The sequence below is a fragment of the Manis javanica genome, chromosome 8 (genome assembly GCF_040802235.1).
Source record: "Manis javanica isolate MJ-LG chromosome 8, MJ_LKY, whole genome shotgun sequence".
Lineage (NCBI taxonomy): Eukaryota > Metazoa > Chordata > Mammalia > Pholidota > Manidae > Manis > Manis javanica.
This window is the reverse complement of record NC_133163.1, coordinates 119,357,878-119,376,975: the sequence shown is the minus strand read 5'-3', so window position 1 is coordinate 119,376,975 and position 19,098 is coordinate 119,357,878. Positions and strand designations below refer to the sequence as shown.

The 19,098-nt window shown below is 43.0% G+C and overlaps 1 protein-coding gene across 2 annotated transcripts in view; it reads right to left on the bottom strand.

Annotated features, from left to right (window-relative positions):
* Positions 1-19,098, bottom strand: part of THSD4 (thrombospondin type 1 domain containing 4) — a 528,195-nt gene that overhangs the window by 484,494 nt on the left and 24,603 nt on the right. For both annotated transcript variants that reach the window (XR_012120776.1, XM_073212115.1), the window contains exon 3: positions 8,765-8,834. Coding sequence is in view for 1 of the 2 variants with exons in the window: in XM_073212115.1 (XP_073068216.1) it covers positions 8,765-8,834 (70 nt within the window). In the remaining variant the exon portion in view is untranslated. The remainder of the gene's footprint in view (positions 1-8,764; positions 8,835-19,098) is intronic.

Sequence of the window (19,098 nt, the reverse complement as noted above, 5' to 3'; positions counted from 1 at the left end):
TTCTACCTCTTGAATTTTCTGGAGGAATTTGTGTAAAATTACTTTATTTCCTCCTTAAGTATTTGTAAGAATTCACCAGTGAAGCCATCAGGACCGGGAGTTTTCTTCGCAGCCAGGTTTTTAACTACAAATTCCATTTCTTTAGCAAATATAGATTCAGGTTAACTATTTCGTCTTGAGTGAGCTTTGGAAGTTCACATCTTTCACACAATTTGACTTTTTCATCTAAGTTGTTGAATTTATAGGACTAAATGTATCCATAATATGTCCTCATTATTCTGTTAATATCTAAGAAGCTTGTAGTGATATCACCACTTTTTCTCCTAATAATGGTATTTTGTGTCTTCACCCTTTTTCTTTTTCCTGATCATGTTGGTTCAATATTCATCCATTTGATTGATCTTCACAAAGAACTAGCTTTTTGGTTTAAATGATTTCCTCTATAGCTTTTCTATTTCAAGATTTCTGCTTTGATTATTATTTCCTTTCTTATTACTGTGAATTTAATTACTCTTCTTTCTCTAGTTGCTTATGGCAGGAGCTGAAGTCACTGATTTGAAACCTTTTTGTCTTTACAGATACTTAATTATATAAATTTCCCACTAAGTGCCATTTTAGCAATATTCCACAGTTTCTAATATTTTGTGTTCTCAATTTCATTCAGGTCAAAGTGCTTTCTAATTTCTCTTTCATTCCTTTTTTGATCCATGCATTATTTAGAAGTATGTTACTTTATTTCCAAATATTGGGGAATTTTCCAGTACCTTTCTGTTACTGACTTCTAATCTAATCCCATTGTGGTCAGAGAATCTACTGTTTGTTACTTGAATCCTGTTGAGACCTGTTTTATGGCCCAAAATATTATCTATTTTGTTAAGTGTCCTCCATGTACCTGAAAATAATACATATCTGATTTCGTTTCAGGGAATGTTCTACAGATGTCCATTAGGTCAACTCAGTAGACAGTGATAGTCAAGTCTTGTACATTCTTACTGTATACCATTTTACACATATTATAAGAATCTTACAATAATATACTTCCATTTATCATCCTCTGGCATTTATACTATTGTAATCATACATTTTACTAATACATATGCTGTAAACACCACAATACATTATTATTTTTTATTTAAAGAGTCAGTACTTGAGAAGATTTAAATGATTTTTAAAACTTTATATAATTACCCACTACTTATCATTTCTGGTGTATTTCATTCCTTTGTGTAGATTCATATTTCCATCTGATGCCATTTTCCTTCTGACTAGTGAATTTGCTTTAAAACATTTCTTGTGGTGCAGATACAGTAGAGCATTTGTATGTCTGAAAATGTGTTTTATCTTCATTTTGAGATATGTTTTCTAGGTATAGAATACTAGGTTGACAGTTTTATTCTTTAAGCACTTTAAAGATGTGGCTTCACTTGCATGAGTGACAAGGAATATACTTTGTTTGAGGATATGTAATGTCTTTTTTTTCCCTACAGGCTTTTAAATTTTTTCTTTTTATTACTAGTTTTAAGCAATTTGATTATGATGTAACTTGGTGCCATTTTCTTCACTAGTGCTTGGATTTTTCATAAAATTTGTAATCTTATCTAATATTATTTTAAACATTAAAAATTTTTTTGCTGTCAACCCTTCCCCACTTCTCCTTCTGGCACTCCAGTTGCACATATGTAAACCCACTGAAGTTGATCCAGAGCTCATTGATGCTCTGTTCATCTTTAAAAAATTATTTTTCCATTCTGTGTTTCATTTTGGAAATTCTTATTGTCATATCCTCAAGTTCATTTATCTTTTCTTCCGCACTGTCTAATCTGCCATTAATCCCATCCAGTGTATTTATCGTTTCAGACCTAGTCATTTTCATCTCAAGAAGTTTAAAGAGGGTGTTTTTTATGTCTTCCATGCCTTTACTTCATTTTTTTAACATGTGGAATATGGTTTTAATAATTTTTAATATCCTTGTTTTCAAATTCTGATATGTGTGCCAATTGACTGGTTTCAATTGACTGGTTATTCTCATTATGAAGAATAATGCTCAATGTTCTTTCTGTCTCTGTGCATGCCTAGTAATCTTGGACTAAATACCAGATAACTTGAATTTTGCCTTTTTAGGTCCTGGGTATTTTTATATTCCTACATCCATGAGCTTTGTGCTAAGATAGTTATTCAGCAATAGCTTCACCTTTCCAGTAGTACTTTTATGATTTGTTAGGTCCAGAACAATGCACAGTCTAGGATCAATTATTCCCCTAGTACCAAGGCAAGATCTTCCTACGTATTCTCTCCAATGCCCCCTGCATTGTTTTAAAGAGCTGGGAAGAGTCTCTGTTTCTAGTCCTATGTGAGTACTGGGTGTTATTCCCTTTTTTGTGCTTCTGGACAATTATTTTCTGGCCTGTGGTTGTTTCCTCACATGCATGTGCTGATTGTACTGTATCCTTGCGGAGGGTTCCTGCACATCTCTGTTGTCTTCTCTCTAGTTCTCTCCTCTCTGTTACTCTGTCCTGCAGGCTCTTGCCACCTTGGACTCTCTGGACTCTCAAGTCTATCTCTGTAGCTCAAAAAATTCCTGTTTCCTGCCTAGATTCCTCTTTTCTCTTCCTACTCCAAGGGTAGGAAACTCCCAAGCAGTTACTGGGAAAATTTTAGGGTTCAACTCATCTTTCCCACTGATACTTAGGGTTTTGAAAAACGTTGTTTCATGAATATTGTCTAGTTTTGTTTGTTTTCTTTTGTTTGTTTCAGGTGAGAGGATAAGGGGAAATCTGGTCTATGCTGCTCTATCGTGACCATTTTGTTCTTGTTCTAGATGGGAGGATAAATCCAATCCCTGTTGCTCCATCTTGGCTAGAAGCAGAAGTCTATTTTCTAATTGTTGTTTAGTGTTATGTTATCTTGTATGGATACATTATAATTTATTTATCTATTCTCTTTGTTGATAGGACTTTTGGATTATTTCCAATATTGAGTTATTGTAAATGAAACTGCTATAAACATCATTATGCATATATTTTGGTGCATACATGCATTCATTTCTCTTGACCAAAAAGCCGGAATAACCAGGTCATTAAACAGGCATATGTTTAGCTGTAAGGTATGCTGCCAGTTTTCCAAAGGGGCTCGATGTTTTAAACTCCCACCAGCAAAATGTATGAAAGTTCCAGTTGCTCCACATCCTCATCAGCACTTGGTACTGTCAGTGTTTTTCATTTTAAGCCACCAACATATATATATATTCTGAACATAAATCATAAATATATTATTTTGAATATCTTCACCCTGTCTGTGGCTTATTGTTTCACCCTTTTTATGGTATATTGTGATAAAAGTCCTTAGTTTTAATGTAGTCCAATTCTTTTATGGTTAGTTCTTTTACTGTCTTGTTTAAGAAATCCTTGCCTATGCTCATGAAGATATTTTCATATGTTTTCTTCTAAAAGCATTACTGTTTTTCCTCTTCTTCTTGAATACAGCAGCGATAATATGAGGAATTTTATGTAGCCTAAAACTTCTTTTTGCCCTTCTACAGGCTTTCTGTCCAATCTTCAGCTGTATGACATTGTCAAGAGGTGATCTGAAGTCCTTGGCTGTGAATCCTTTTGCAGTAATAGTAGGTTCTAAACCGGTTACAAGGTCCCCTGCTGTTCATATTGTGACTTGTCAGTGAGCAAAACAAATGTTTTACTTCACCCTTACTTCATTCTGCAGCATCTCTGTTCTTTTTGTTTGAAAGTTTCTATAAATAACAGGGTAAAGAGCACTTCTCTGGCTGGTGGCCTTAGAAATGAGTTATTTCCTTCTTCTAGTTTTTTATTGTTTTCTGTATTATCTATAATAAACATGCATACTTTTAATTTAAAAAAAAGTCAACTACAGAAAACACTGAGCAGTTGTGATTAAAGTAAATGTATATTTTTCTATTTGCAGGAATATAATACTATGTTTCACAATTCTTCCCTGTAAAGATTATGTTGACCATAACATTATAACTGATAAAGCAACTTGATCGGTGAATGTCTGTTAGGCAGATGGCAGAACAGTTTCATTAACTTTCTACAGTCTACATATTTTCCCTTACTAATGAAATACAGTTTTTATTATTAAAGTCTGGTCAAGTTTTTCCCTGCAAATGAAGCCACAGAGAGTTTTAAAAATATAATCATTTGCCAAATGTCCTTAAATAATTACCAAGAACAGCAGTCCTGTGACTGATACTGAGCAATCCTTTGTGTTACTGTCCACGGTGTAGGAGAAAGAAGATGACTTCAGAATAGAAGTCCTTTTCCAGATAGGACTGAAAAGAGCTATTTACATTACCAGCACGTCTTCCTGCACTATTATGGGACAATTTTTATAGAGATGTATCCAGTCACCCGAGCAGCATTTAGAAATGCATATTTTACTTGACAGCATTTACAAATTATGTCTTTTCTTCAGAATAACTTACTCTGTAGAAATGCTTCCATATGCTAAAGCTGGACATGAGAAAGAAAGATGTTTTTTAGTGGGTAGTTTTCATATACACACTAATCTACAATATGCACAAATTAGTAATGCTGTCCCTTAAGAATTTACCATAAATGATTTTCCAATTCTTTCTCCTGCTGTCTGCTACAGACTGGGAGTGGATTTTGCCATAAAACAATGGGTCAGCAGGAATTCGATTAGGACTTAATCTTAAATAATGAAAATAATTTGATAACAATCATAATTCTTATGTTTTAATGAAAAAATACACTGTTTTTTTTCTCAAATCCATTGTGTTCCTTAAAGTCCCAGGGGGAGACACCTTGCAACTTCAAACTCCAGAGCACATATACTTGCAGTTAATTCCTCTCTATCCTGACTTTTGAACAGTGGTTGATGAACTGTGGGCCAGGGCCAAATCCAACTCACCCCCTGTTTTTTTAAGTAAAGTTTTATTGGAACACAGTCATGCACGTGCATTTCCATATTGCCTATGGCTGCCTCTGTGCTCCAGAAGGAGAGCTCAGTCGTTGTGACAGAGATGAGATGGCCCAGAGAGCCTAAAATGCTCACAACCAAACCTTTATAGGAAAAATTTTCTGACCTTGTTTTAATAATTATCTCCTTATTTCTTATGCTGCATAAATAAATGGATGCTACAACTGCCAGGACTGTTTCTGCTGCCAGGTCCGTGAGGCTGCAATGAGGCAGGATGGCGGCCCCAGCCCCGCAGAGCTCTTATAAAATACCAGGGAGAAATCCACGGCCCAAAAAAGTCCTGAATCCTTTCTTCTCTGGGGTGAATAACAATGGCCCTGCCAGCCAACATGCATGTCATTATATCTGGGAACTGTCCTAAAATGCATGTTCTCCAAGTAAAGGAATCTATAAATGATCTGAGAACAGTATTTTTTAATCTACATTTCTACTGTCAAGTTCCCAATAATATTTGGACAAAGGTGTACCATATACCAAGATGTGACTTTTTGCTCTATTTTAAAAATCAACCTTCTAAAGTAACTCATAAACCATTTTTTTTCATTTCTCAGAATAAATGCTCTAAGAAAGGTGAAGGCAATGACTATTTGTGAAGCTTTTGCTCAGGAGATATAGATAGGTAGATGTAATTCGGCCTTGTAAAAAATTAAGAGAGCAAAGTAAATTGATCATTTATAAAATATTTGGGGCTTATAATGGTCAGTTTGAGGAACAACAACAAAAAAGAACACTGGTACATTGATTTAACTGCTAGGATTAACAACCCTAGTAATTTCAAACCATAATAATATAATTAATAATGAAAATAGTTGTCTTAGTCTGCTCTAGCTGCTGTAACAAAAATACTATAAACTGGTGGCTTATAAACAACATAAATTTATTTTTCACAGTTCTGGAGGCTAGGATGTCTGAGATTAAGGGACCAGCAGATTTAGTGTCTGGGGGAGCCTGTTTCCCAGTTCACAGACAGCAATCTTCTCACTGTGTTCCCACACAGGAGAGGGGACAAGAGACCTCTTTGGGATCTCTTTTATGAGGGCTCTTACCCCTCATGACCTAATCACCTCCCAAAGCTCCACCCCAAACGATAACATCACACTGAGGGTTAAGTTTCAACAGACAAATTTAGGGGGACATATTCAGTCTATAGCATTCTATCCATGGCCTCCAAAAATGCATACTTTTTTGCATTCGAAATACATTCACTGCATCCCAAGAGCCCCAAAAGTTTCAACTGGTTCCAGCATGAACTTTAAACTGTAAAGTCTAAAGTCCAAAGTCTCATCTAAATATCGTCCAAATCAAATACTGGTGAGAATCAAGGTGTAATTCATTCTGAGACAAACTGCTCTCCAGCTGTGAACTTGTTAAATCAGACAAGTTACATGGAGTGACTAGACAAATTGTGGGGATTGTTTTGTAATATATAAAATATTGAATGACTATGATGTACACCTGAAACTAACAGGATATTGTTTGTCAATTATCCTTTAATTTAAAAAATTAATTCAAAAACAGAATCTTAGGAATGCATTAAAACTTGACTGCAGTGATATCCATTTAATCATCTCACAGGCAATGTTTAAATCTCCTAAATCAGACTATTCATCTAAGTCAGGCTATTTTTCCTCAACGTGACTATCATTATATTATTTTACTGTTCAAACCCTTCATTCAATTTCTGTTATGAACACACTTACACAGACTCGTATTCAAAATTCTTCTTAAGCTGTTCCCAGCTGAATTTTTTTTAACATTCACTAGACTCTTAAGGGAGCTTTTATTTTTCTTTGCTTCATTAAAAAACAGAAACAGAAACAAAAAATCATGTAATGTGATTCAAAAATACATAGTGGAACACAGGGATCTATTTGTTCCCATTCCAAAGGGAAGGAAGAGGAAAGAAGCGACCAATCCCAAGCAATGCAGACCCAACGGGGCCAATCCCAGGGGGCCTCAAGGCTCAAGGACGATCTTTCTGGCTTGATGCTCTGCCCTCCAGGCGCGCTGGGCCCCAAGGCTCCCGGCTGCTCTCCTGCTGTCCCTGCACAGATTTGCTTAGCCCTCCCTACTGCAGCTCTCCAAGACTGGGGTCCCAGGACCACCAAGGCCTTGTCCTTTGAGCTCTAGGTGGAGGCAGCTGGACTCCGTGGCTCTGATAGGCAGAGCCCGTGCCTAGCAGGGCCACCTGAGGAGCACCTGGGGCAGCGCCCGGGGCCACCGAGGAGCTTAGCACCGGTGAGCAGGGAGTGGAGAGCACAGGAGAGGTGGCACGTCAGGTCCAGAAGGTGCCAGCAGCCCCTCCTTTGCTTCCATCGTCTGGGACAACAGAGCCAGGCTTCTGCCAAGATGGCTAACTAATCTGACCAGGCATTCTCATTCTTTTCAATATGGATAGAATGTCCCAAATCTTTAAGTTCTGTGTTCTGCTTTCTTTCAAATTAACAATTCCACCTTTAAGTCATTTCTCTCTTCTTGCATTTTTCTACAAGTAGCCAAGAGAAACCGGCCCACTCCTTCACCACTTTGCTTAGAAACTGCTTCAGCTAAATATCTAATTTCATTGCTTGCAAATTCTACCTTCCACAAAGCGCTGGAACACAAACATAACCCAGCCGGTTCTCTGCCACTTTATAATAAGCATGGTCTTTTCTCCAGTTTCAATAACATGGTCCTCATTTCCCTCTGAGACCCCATGTGCATGGCCTTTACCACCCTTATTTCTACCAGCATTCTGTCTGGGACTGCTTAGACGTTCTCTATGAGGACTGCGGCTTCTCTTCTTTTTGAGCTCCCACCAGAATCACCTTTAGAAGTCTTTTCATGGCAGTGTAAGCTTTTTCTAGCACGCACCTCTAAGCTCGTCCAGCCTCTGCTCATTACCCAGTTCCAGAGCCACTTCCACTTTATTAGGACTTTGTCACAGTAGCACTCCCACTTCTCAGTGCCAATTTTTGTCTTAGTCAGTTGGGGCCGCTAAAACATACACCATAGCCTGCGCGGCTTATAAACAACAGAAATGTATTCCTTACGGTTCTGGAGGCTACAAGTCTGAGGTCAGAGCGCCAGCATAGCACCTTCCTCCAGGCTGCTGACTTCTCTTAGCTTCAAATGGCAGAGAAGCCAGCAGTGTCACGGCTCTAATAAGGGCGCTAATCTCAATCATGAGGGTGCCACTCTTGTAACCTAACCACCTCCTAAGGCCCTACCTCCAAATAACATCACACTGGGGATCAGTTTCACCATACGAATTTGGGGGAGACAAACATTCAATCTATAGTGGTTGTCCTGATTCTTGAAATTATGAATGGGGACGATGCAGTGGATGAAATAAGAGGGCTATAAATTTCCAAGTGACTCCAACAAAATGATGCTTAGACCTTGGCCAGGTCATCCATTTGTTCAATCAGTTAGTCATTCAACACGTATTCTATTGAGCACCTACAACATGCCCGACTATTCTAGGAGCTGGAAAACTGGCCTGTGTCCTACCATACACCATGGCTCCCTCTTAAGAGTCCTCCTGCATAGCTACAGCCAAGGCTTTCACTACAGATCTCTCCCCATCCTCAGGGACACAGGCTGCAAAGCCAGCACTGGTCTCGGATCAGACACTGACTCTGGGCACCTGCCTCACTGGTGCCAAGCACTTAGGAGGCATAGGAGGGCTGGTCAGCATTCGGTAAACGGGGCTTCCTCTCAGAATCAGCAGCAACTCACCCTCCAGTAGAACAGAACCCAGGGTGGAGACTGGACAGACCCCAGCTGCCTCTGAACGGCCATGGCTTACCTTTCTGTGTTCAGTGGAAGGCTGTGGGCAGACGAGCTGAAATCCGAGCAGCAGGAGACAACCCAGGACCCTGAGAAGGAAAAACAGCAACAGGCAGGGCTGTGAGTATGTTCCACGTGGCAGTGGCGGTGGGAGGCAGCATCTGTGTCACCTCTGGAAGGGAGAGAACCGTGGGACCCAGGTCCTGGGACATGACCCAGTGAAGACGCAGAGGGCCTGCCCCACGGGAGGGGGGGCGGCAGAGTGACAGTGCGGGCCGAGTACGGGCAGGTCTGAGCTGGGACTCAGCTTTGCTGCTTCGCCAGCAGGGCTTCTAAGTCAGGACGTGCACCTTGTTGAGCCTCAGTCTCCTCCCTTGTAAGATGGGGACAGCAGAGGTGGGCTCCAAGGCTTGGGGAGACTGAATAGGGGAATGCGGTGCACATGAGGTAGAGCGAGTGGTCCCCCTGGAGCCGGTGAGGCCAGGCTGAAGGGGCCTCTGAGCCCAGCCAGGGGAGTGCCTCCCCACACCCTGGCTTTCCTCTGAACACTTCCTCTGCCCGTCCTTGGCCCATTAGTGTCACATTATGCTCTCCATGGGCAGGATTAGCTGCGTAAGCCCCACTGTCACCAGCCCTGATTAGGGCTTGTCATCAAATAAAAGGAAGGTGTGGAAATAGGAGCCAGCTGGCCCCCAGACACCAGGGTATGCTGGGAGAGTGGGAGGCTCCGGATTGAAACACATCTAGGCTAGAACCCCAACTCCACCACTGCCGTCTGGGGGATCCTGGGTAAGCTACTGTCTTGGGGCCTCAGTGGTCTCATCTGTAACGACCATGGGAGAGGACAGAAGCGAAAACACAGGGCACTGTTATAAGGAAGGAAAAGAATTGTCAATTGATTTAAATGTCCGATTAATTTGAATGCCCAAATCATCAACAGCATTGTTTTAAGAATCCCTACAAAAAGGCCGCTGATCCTACCTACTTGCCTTTTGAATCCCTTTGTAAGGTTTAATCCTGAGGGCAGTTAAGTGACCCAGTGGCTCTCACCTTTCTGTGGCCTTCAACATAAATGAGAGACACAGAAGGCTCTGCCCGTGTCCGAGAAAGTCTCTGGGTGGAGGTGCAGATGAGGGAAACCTGTCTGAATCTGGGGGTGAGGACCTGCGGAGTTAGGACGGCTTCCTCCATCTCTAAGTATCCTAACTTCCACCCCACCCCACCTTTTGTATAAAAATGACCCAGCCCGAGTAGACCACACAGAATGGATGTGAAGACTGGCCAGAGGCCAAGCAGTGGGACAAGAAGCAGGGAGAAGGGATGTGGACGGAGGTGTTACACTGAGACCCCAAAGCTGAGGGCCAGGTGTGTTACACACACACACCTCCCAGAGAGGAGAGCTGCACCCTTTCAGGACCAGAAAAGAAGATGCCCCCCGCCCCGCCCCCAGGTCCTGTGCTGTAGCCCTGCACCTGCCTCCAGCCTCTACCAGGAGTGGGCGGTGGGCTGGAGAATGGGAGAATTTTGCTAGGTATGGATTTCTTCGGTGAGGGATGCGGGAGTGCAGAGCACAACCCCCCACGCCCCTATAGGAGGAAGGGTCAGAGGTCTTCTACAGCCAAGGCAAGCGGGGGGAGCTTCCCTTCTGAGAGCTTGACCTAAGCCCCTGTGTTTGGGGTGTAAGGACTGGTGCCTGATTCTCTCCTGAAAAGTATCTAGAGGCCCAAACCTGGCTGAAGTGCCTGGGAGTGCAGAGTAGAGAGAGGGCTGGAGGGGGAGCCGCCCATATTTCTGGAGCTTGCAGGAAAGAGGCTGGGTTTTTCCCATGAACGGTATGTGGGCACCATGGAAAGTTGGGCTTAGCTTGTCTAAAAAGGACCCCATCGTGGAAGATTGCTCACCAGGTCAGGTGGTGTGTGGTGTGTGCCCGTGGGGCATGGGAGCTGGGGTGGGGTCACAGGGGATGTGCAGCAGGAGGCCCCAGTGAGGGGAGGATCTCCAAAGGACCCCCTAGCACGCCCTGAGAGAGGAGAATCTGGAACTTAGACATCTGCCAGCCCAGGGACGGCAACACCAGACCACAATGGGCACCAAGCCCACAGAGAGCCTCTGCCCAGTCACCTCTCCTGTCCCCTGCGCTGTGCTGGAGGGGCTGCTAATAGGGGCAGGGTGGGGTAGGGAGGCGAACTAGGAATGTGAACCAACCAGCCAAGCCCTCTTTCCTGCTGCAGGGCTCCAGGGCCAGACCAGGCCCAGTCCACGGGAGGAAGGAGCTCTGAACCAGCTGAGAGGCTGAGAGTTTTACATTTGACTAGATTTTATTTTTAACAGAGCGTATGTATACACAAAATCCTTCCAAGTAAGGGATCTATTCAAAAAAATATAAGATGAGATTAGTAGTTAGAAGAATCAAAGAGTTGGCTGAAAACTTGCTGAGGATCTAGGCCAGTGCCGCCCAAGAGAATATTCTGTGGTGAAGGCAATGCCCTGTCTCCGCACCGCACAGGGCACAGACACACGGGGCTGCGCTGTTCAGCACCCAGCGAGCCGACACTGCGGGGTGAGCGGGTGAAGTTACTGGTGTCTCCCACGAACACTAAAACTACTAAAGGAAAATGAAAACTAAACCTTCTGAAAGGACAGGGATTCAACCAACAAAGCCATCCCCTTCCATAATCCACACATCTTTTTGGGACTTCTTGATATGAGAATAAGACTGCTCACTAAACCTGCAATGGACAGGAACACTGCCCGAGGGTCTTCCAGCAGTGGGGCAGGGGCATCGAGAGGAGTGAGTCTGAACATGGTGGTAGGAAAAGAACAGTTATTTCCCAGCTGTATCCTGACTGGATCCAGCTTGTCCTCTGAACCAAGGAACATGAGCATCACGACCCAGGAGTCTATGCTCCTTGGTTACAGGACCTTTGGCAAACCACTTCTGTCCCTCAGTTTCCTCATCTGTAAAATGGAAATAATATAACCTGCCCTGCCTACCTTAAATCAGTTCATGTAAAAGAAAGCACATTAGGAACCCATGATCACAAATCCAAATCATTGTAACGCATCCTGGCACTGCTTAACTCATTTTAAAAGGAACCTAGATTGGCGTGGTTTTGTTAAAAGAACAAACAACAGCTCCATAAATATGCTGCATCTCAGCCTCCCCAAGTTCTTAGCAGACACCTAAGCCATCTATTTGCAATGCAGTCAGGGGCACTTTTGCATAACCACTCCTCCCAGGTTGCACTTCTTTAACTTTCAGAGGGAATGGGGCAAAAGATGGGAGGAGGAAAGATTTTCGGCTTTCCCCTGTCTCAGAAGAATCACATTCCAAGTGGCCTGGTTAACTCTACTCCCAGATACTTGTACAGTCACTCTGTCCCCTCCTTCAGGTGTCTTCCCAAAGCTGTCCCTTCTCCATAAGGTTCCTGACTGTGAAAAACAGTGCTGCCTCTCACATACTATCTCACATACCATCTGTATCATTTAAATTTCTCCCTCCACCCCTTAGAATATAAGCTCCCCAAGATCAGGGAGCTTATCCCCCAGCATCTAGCAGACCTCTGCTATATGGTGAGAGCTTAATTCACTGAATGAATGAACTCGATGAATTCCTAATGCCTCATCATCTTGATGACCTAAGAAATGTCAAGGTAAGTGCAAAAAGGGTGAATTAACGTATTTAAAAATGTCCAAAGAAACACTGGGAGCTTTTCAAACTTCTTTTATGAGAGATTTATAAGAATCAGTTGTGCTTTTCAATTTCTAGGCAATGCTCAAAAAATTAATTCTCACAGGATTGACATAAGGTATGGGAACAAATGTTTCTTGGTGCCTCTTGTTGCAAAAATGCAACATAGGTTATATTTACATGTTCAAATGTTTCTTTTCTTCATCAAGCTGGGCCTTAATAAAGCTAAAATGCATAGGGGCACCCAATAAAATTCATCCTGGAATAAAATCTTAAATTGTTAAATGGGCTCTGCTCTGAATGGAATAGAATAAATTCTCCCAGAGGGGAAATTACTCTTTGAGCTGCAATAACAGCAGCCAGAGCAATATATAACCCCCGGGGCCAGATGAAACTCTGCCAAGGGCTGAACTTTCCCACCCCTGCTCAGTAGGCAGTTTTAGGGTACCCCGCCCTGCTCACACATACCTATCTAATTGGTAGTCTGTCGTTGTGCCTACACCTCTTCAAAACACCAGCAGTCTAGCCCAAATCCTTGTTCCTCCTGACCCAATTCAAAATTGATGCTTGGGGACTGGGAGAGCATGTGTGTGTCTGTGTGTGTGCAACTCGTGTGTTATTTCACTTGGCCGGTTTGCTCTGGCAAACTGCTCCCAGCTTGCAACGTTTTGACAGATTGCAGGCTACCAGGGCCCTTGGCAAATGAATCACATGCTCCCCTCCAAGTTGCAGGGGGAGCCCCATTCCTACCAAGATTTACCGATTCACCTGGCTGCCGAGACAACCCAACACTTCACACTGATGGAAAACAACAGAAAGGTATGCCATTTACCCGGCACTGTTCTGCTCTAGAGATTAAACACACCATCATTCCATTTGACAGCAAATACCGCTCATTGAAATTTGGCAGATTTGCATCGTGGAACTGGGGCTCTGGGCTTCAGTCTCCGTCCCCCACAGCCACCCATCCTCACCTCCAGTGACGGTGGATCATGTCACAGCCTCTGTGTACCTCGGATGACCTCAATGAACTCAACACCGCTTGAGCATACCAAGTAACAAAACAAGGAAAATAGCAAAAAAAAAGAAAAAAAGAAAAAATTTCCTTCTTTTCTTCTTCAGTTTTTTGGGAGCCACCTGATCACTGGTATAATTCTACTGACCTTAGCAAAGAAGCCAAGATCTCAGCAATGAAGTGAAATCTCTACCTACTGTGCTCTGGAGATCAAACATTTTTGTTAAGCATGCATTTTATTATGTTCAGTTCAACGCTCTGCCTTCTGCTGACAGCGGTTAAGAGTAAAGACAGCAGGAGAGGGAGCTGGGTGACCCCACTGGCATTAGACTGGCATTAGACAATGACGACTTGATGGTCCCTGCTGATCTCAATGCTTACAAGCATTACGTCTTTAATCTCCACAACCATCCTATCAGACACCTTTATTATACTCATTTTGTAGGTGAGGGAATTGAGGCCCAGAGAGGCAAGTCATTGATTAAAGGACACACTCACCTACTAAGTGGCAAAGCCTGATTTCCATACCAGCAGTCAGACCCACGGCCTGGAGGCTTAACCACCGTGCCCTGGGGCCTCAGTAGGACACAACACACCTTTAAACCAATTATTTGCATTTTATCACATCAATTTTCTTCCCCAGTCTTACGAGGCTGTGGCTTCACACATGTTTTCTGTCATTGCTTGCAAAAACAATCAGAAAACAAGGGAATGCAATAGAAACCTCATTTATCCAGCCTCGGTAGGGGACATTCTAAATTTTAAAATAATTGAAGCTAACCATTTAAGACCCCAATTTTTTAAAAAATGTATTCTCTTTATTTCCCCTGCTTTCTTCTACTGAGTATGTTGAACTTACATAAACATTTTTAGGTGGCTCAGAATTACCAGTGTTAATATGAACCAATTTGTGCAGCGGTAGCCGGTGGCCTTGGAGAGGAGCAGGCTGAGTGCCCCAGCAGCCTGGGTCTTTCTGGACCCGCTGGCCCCTTGCTGTCTCCTCCCCGCTGTCAGGCATTGTGGCTGCAGCAGGGACAAGCCCTGTGCCCTCCCACCTCGCTCCCTTTGGGTCAGTCATGGCCTTGGAAGCCTCTAGATGACCAAGCTGTAGCCAAACCAAGAGCAAGACCAGACGGTTCTGGGCAAAGGCCCTCCCAGCTTTCATGGAGCGAATGTTTCCATTGTAGAGCCAGGGCTTGAGGACACCCAGCCTCTGCATATTGGTTTTATTGCTTTTTTCCAGGTTCTCAAGTCTCACAGTTACTTGTGTTTTCGGGATCAGGGCCTTTAGAAAAATGAGGTGTTTGGTCATAGCTCAGCTTTTTAAGACATAGCACCCTTTGGCAAATTCTCCTACTCAATAGTAGTTTTCTGGAGGAATCGGTTCCTGGTTCATCTTTGTAGTGAGCAAAGCCGCCAGCCCAGCCTTGGTTGCCCTGAGGACTAACACAGCCAGCACAGAGCACAGTGGGGGGAGCAAACGCCAGGTGGGGGGGGGGGGCAAACGCCATGGGGGGTGGGGGGAAGAGCAACAGGGAGGGAGGAAATATCAGTCACTGGAGAAATGCATGGTGTGGCTGTGACCCACACTTTCATCCATAAAGTGCACCCCAGAATTCTCTGTCGGAAAATAGAACTAAAAAAGGGAGACGATCCTAAAAAGAGGATTTCTACAAGCTGGAGCCTTGACTCTGATTCCGGGGAAGAGCAGGGTTGTGGAGAGGGGGAGTGGGTCTGGGGGAATGTTGTCAGTGTTAACTTGAGGCCTATAAATCCACTTGGGTACATAAGGAACAGGTAGCTGGCAGCCCAAGGATCACACCTGGATGCCATCGAGTGCCTTTTGGTATAGAATGTTCTAGCAAATCCCACAGTCAACTAGTAAGTGATGAAAACATGGTCCAGGTGCAGGGCTGTGCCAGGCATAAAGAAAAATCAATTCTGTCTGAATGCTTGCCATCATTTTGTAGGTAGAGGTTTGCCAGGGCAGTCCTCCAAAAAACAATTTTATTTCCTACTTGTCTGTATGCCTACCATTCAGATCACCCTCTTACCAGGCTTCCCACAAAAGATTCCAGCAGGTTCCCTGGTATCCTTCTATCCTTCTGCTCCCACCAGATGAGCTGCATTCCTGTAAATTCAACCATGTCTCCAAACCTGTTTATGCCAGTTGCTTTGCATTTGTATAAAACACAAAACCATGAAATAGAATACAAAAAGAATGAGTAGCTGTTAGTTGTTTCTGCAAAAAACTAAGCTGAATACTTTGGAAAGACTCAATTAAGGCAAGTAGCCAAGAAAAAAAAAAAATGTTTCTGGCAAATTAGGTGTGGATGAGACAACTGTAAATGATTAGGAGCAAAAATAATAAAAACCGAGAATCATTCTGCACTCAGATTGCTTTGCAAATGTCTTTAAATTCTCACTTCACTTCAACGAAACCCAAATGGAAACCTTCGATAATGCTTATGGGTGTGGTTCGTGCAAAAAAGACAATCAGGGGTTCATGCTCAAAGAAAAGTCCTTGGACCCACGTCTGAAAATTGGTGAGTGAATGTACATGTGTTTTAAGTAAAAAATAAACTGTTGAAGGTGTGTGTGTATCAGTTTTTTCTTCTTTAACTACTTCTTTATTAATTAACAATCCTGATCAGGAAAGAAAACGTTTCTACCTTATTTCTCTTACACAGAAGGTAATTGTTAATTTATTCATTCAATACTCATCAAATATTAAGTATCAAGTGGGTAGTAGTTTAAACGCAGGCCACGCAAACTGTCCTGCCTTACTAACACCAGGAAGTTTCATACAAGCCTTACATACATTTCTGGCCCCTTCTCCTCTTCCCCTTCCCCCTGCGCCTGCTCTTTCTTCCCCTATTTCTCCTCCTTCTCTGCCCCATTTCTTGGTCACTAGTGCAGGGCCAGTGACCCCATGACCCTTCCCATTTATCACAGATTTCTCTGCCCCTGAGGGGAGTTTCAGTTTTCACTGATGATACCTCAGATATCATTACGTGGGCATTCTCTTCCTCACACATGCAGACACATTTTCTCAATGCACTTTCTGTATTCAGGATCTTTCTGAGTTGCCCTGAGAACAGCCACCTTTCTCATTTCCTCACTTCCTTCTGGTTGTATTTCTAAGGGACGTAGCTGACAGGATTACAGGAATATTACTTTCCTGAAGTGTATGTCAAGGCAAAGGAAAGCCTTCAGTTTCAGAAAACTAAAACCAGACACCTGACCTAGGGCCATCAACCTGTAAAACCATTAAAGTGATCCAGAGCTCTCCTTCCTAAGACCTGTAAAAATCACCATCTGGCTCTGTAATCTCTCTAATCACATCTGCATTTCTTCAAAAAGTACTATTCGAAATGAGAATCACCAAGTCAGCTTTACTTCCTGCCAATTTAACCACTTGTTTGGCATTCACAATGGTTTTGTTTTCCTCTCTGTTTGCATGTCACACAGAAATGATGTCAACTATACTAAACACTCTGCCAGGTAAAGAGAGAGCCCCTCACCAAGGAGACCGGCTCTAAAGAGATTTTGCTGGCTGGCCATAGCAGGTCGCCATCATCACCTGTTACACTGCTTCTGGGGAGAGAATTGTGCTTCCAATCACTCAGTCACTCAATAAACATATAAAGATATAACTGTGCATACAAAAAAAGTGCACAGTTTGGAGTGAGACTTTAAGAAATATATATGCTTCTGCATTATTTAGTGCCTTTTCCTCTTTAACTTGTAACAGGTGACAAATGCTCCTTAATCTAGCCTTGGACAACCCTTGAGTCCAAATGGGTTTTACTTGCCCTGAATTTTGCATGGCATCTAGGGCTGGCCCAAGGTTCAATGACAGCCTGCTAAGCAGCTCCATCGAGAGTTAAAATCTCAGTGTCTCTTCTGCTACTGGGTTTAATGGTGATTCTTTTCATCACTCCAGGCTTGGAGAGAGGCAGAGATTCTCTTGCTATGTTAATACTCAAGGCTCTTCTGTCTCTTGCAACAAGAGGGAAGCTGGCTTTCTGTTTCTCTGTGGCTTGGCAAAAACTGGGGAGGGATTTCTAAACTAAACGTCTGCATATCAGAATTGTGAATCTTAAGTATTTTTTTCTCTCCTGGGTTTTCCTGACAGCTAGCTTCCAATTTTGACCTCTTTTCTCTATAGGTAGAGAAATCCTCCAGTTTTTCCAATTGATCTTTATGCATTTGGTTGCCTTTATAAATATTTGAAAGCCCTTAATATTTGTGTGCATGTGTGCGTGTTTCTCATCTACCAGTTTTATCAAAGATCCCTCACTCTTGTTAAAGTAACCATGTAATATTTTGAAAAGCATTGAAACAAAAGATACTCTATTTTTTTGTTGTCATTCAGGTTAAATACATTTACATGGCCCGAGAAACGGAATGCAAAATGGATTATGGGTACCTGGCTTATGAAGAAGGAGACCCGATGGACAGCTCTGGCCGAGCTTTGCCAAAGAATCACCCGTCCCCACAGCTCACATTTTCTTTACCCAGTGCTGATGGCAGGACTCTTGAAGAAACGTCATGCTGAGGAGCCCTATTCAAAGAACATCTTCCAAAGGTTCCTCATGCTGGAGGCGTGTCAAATCTTCCGGAGTCCCATCCCAAGGGTAGCAAGACTCATCTAGTTTTCAGCTACTCCCACCTTACTAACTTCTATTCTGTGGGCAATTTCTCTGAAATAATGCATGGCTGGAGGTGAGTCTCCCGGGCCTCCCTCAAAGGTAGATGGCCCCCACGCCAGGGGTCAATGGGAGGCGAACTGTTTGCAGGGTTCATCAGTTAAAATTCCAAGACACCAAGACAAAATTTTGCAAAAGGGACTTCTCCCAAGTAAAATGCCCCTCCCGTGCAGTCTGGGTGACCACATTCTGAGGGTCCTCGGCGGGGCCCTTCTGATGGCAGCCAGATTTACACTTGCTTACTACATGGTGAACCCACCTTTGATCAACCACCACCCTTTTCAGTCCAATTCAGTATGTGACTGTGACCTCCATTTCTCGGTCCGCGACGGGGTCCTAGTGCTCAAACAAGCTGTGGTCCTGAGCGACCCAGGGGTCCCGCAATGTTTCTCCCTCCCCTGTGGTTTTACAGCAGTCTGTCAGAGCTTCCACAAACTGGATGCATATATCATCTATTAAAATATCTTTCAGGTTATTTTTCAAACTGTGGTTAGAAAATGCACACATGTTCAGTTGGATTAGATACTAAATATTAACCGTGAAGAGACTGGGGATGCGCTGCTAATGGCTGGATTTGCAGAGGTCTCAGAAGGGAGATTCTCCTGCCTTGTCTGACTGTTTCTGACACGCTTGTGAATGTCGCTGATGAGGGAGGTTGTAGCTCTGCATGGGTCTTTGGACTTCAGGCCTACACATGTCTGTTCATGTAAAATAATATGAGCAACTGCAGACTAAAGCTCACACTTGCATTACATTCAATTACATACTAGGCATGAGCCCATGGCCATCTGCCTGGCAAATGCTCTAGACCTGGTTGGGCAATCCCATGTGGCATCATCATAATAATATATTATACACCAATTTACTTTTTTATTGTAAGTTCGGGATATTTGGGCTAATGTGTAGTTATGGGGGAAAAACTTCAAGATATCCTG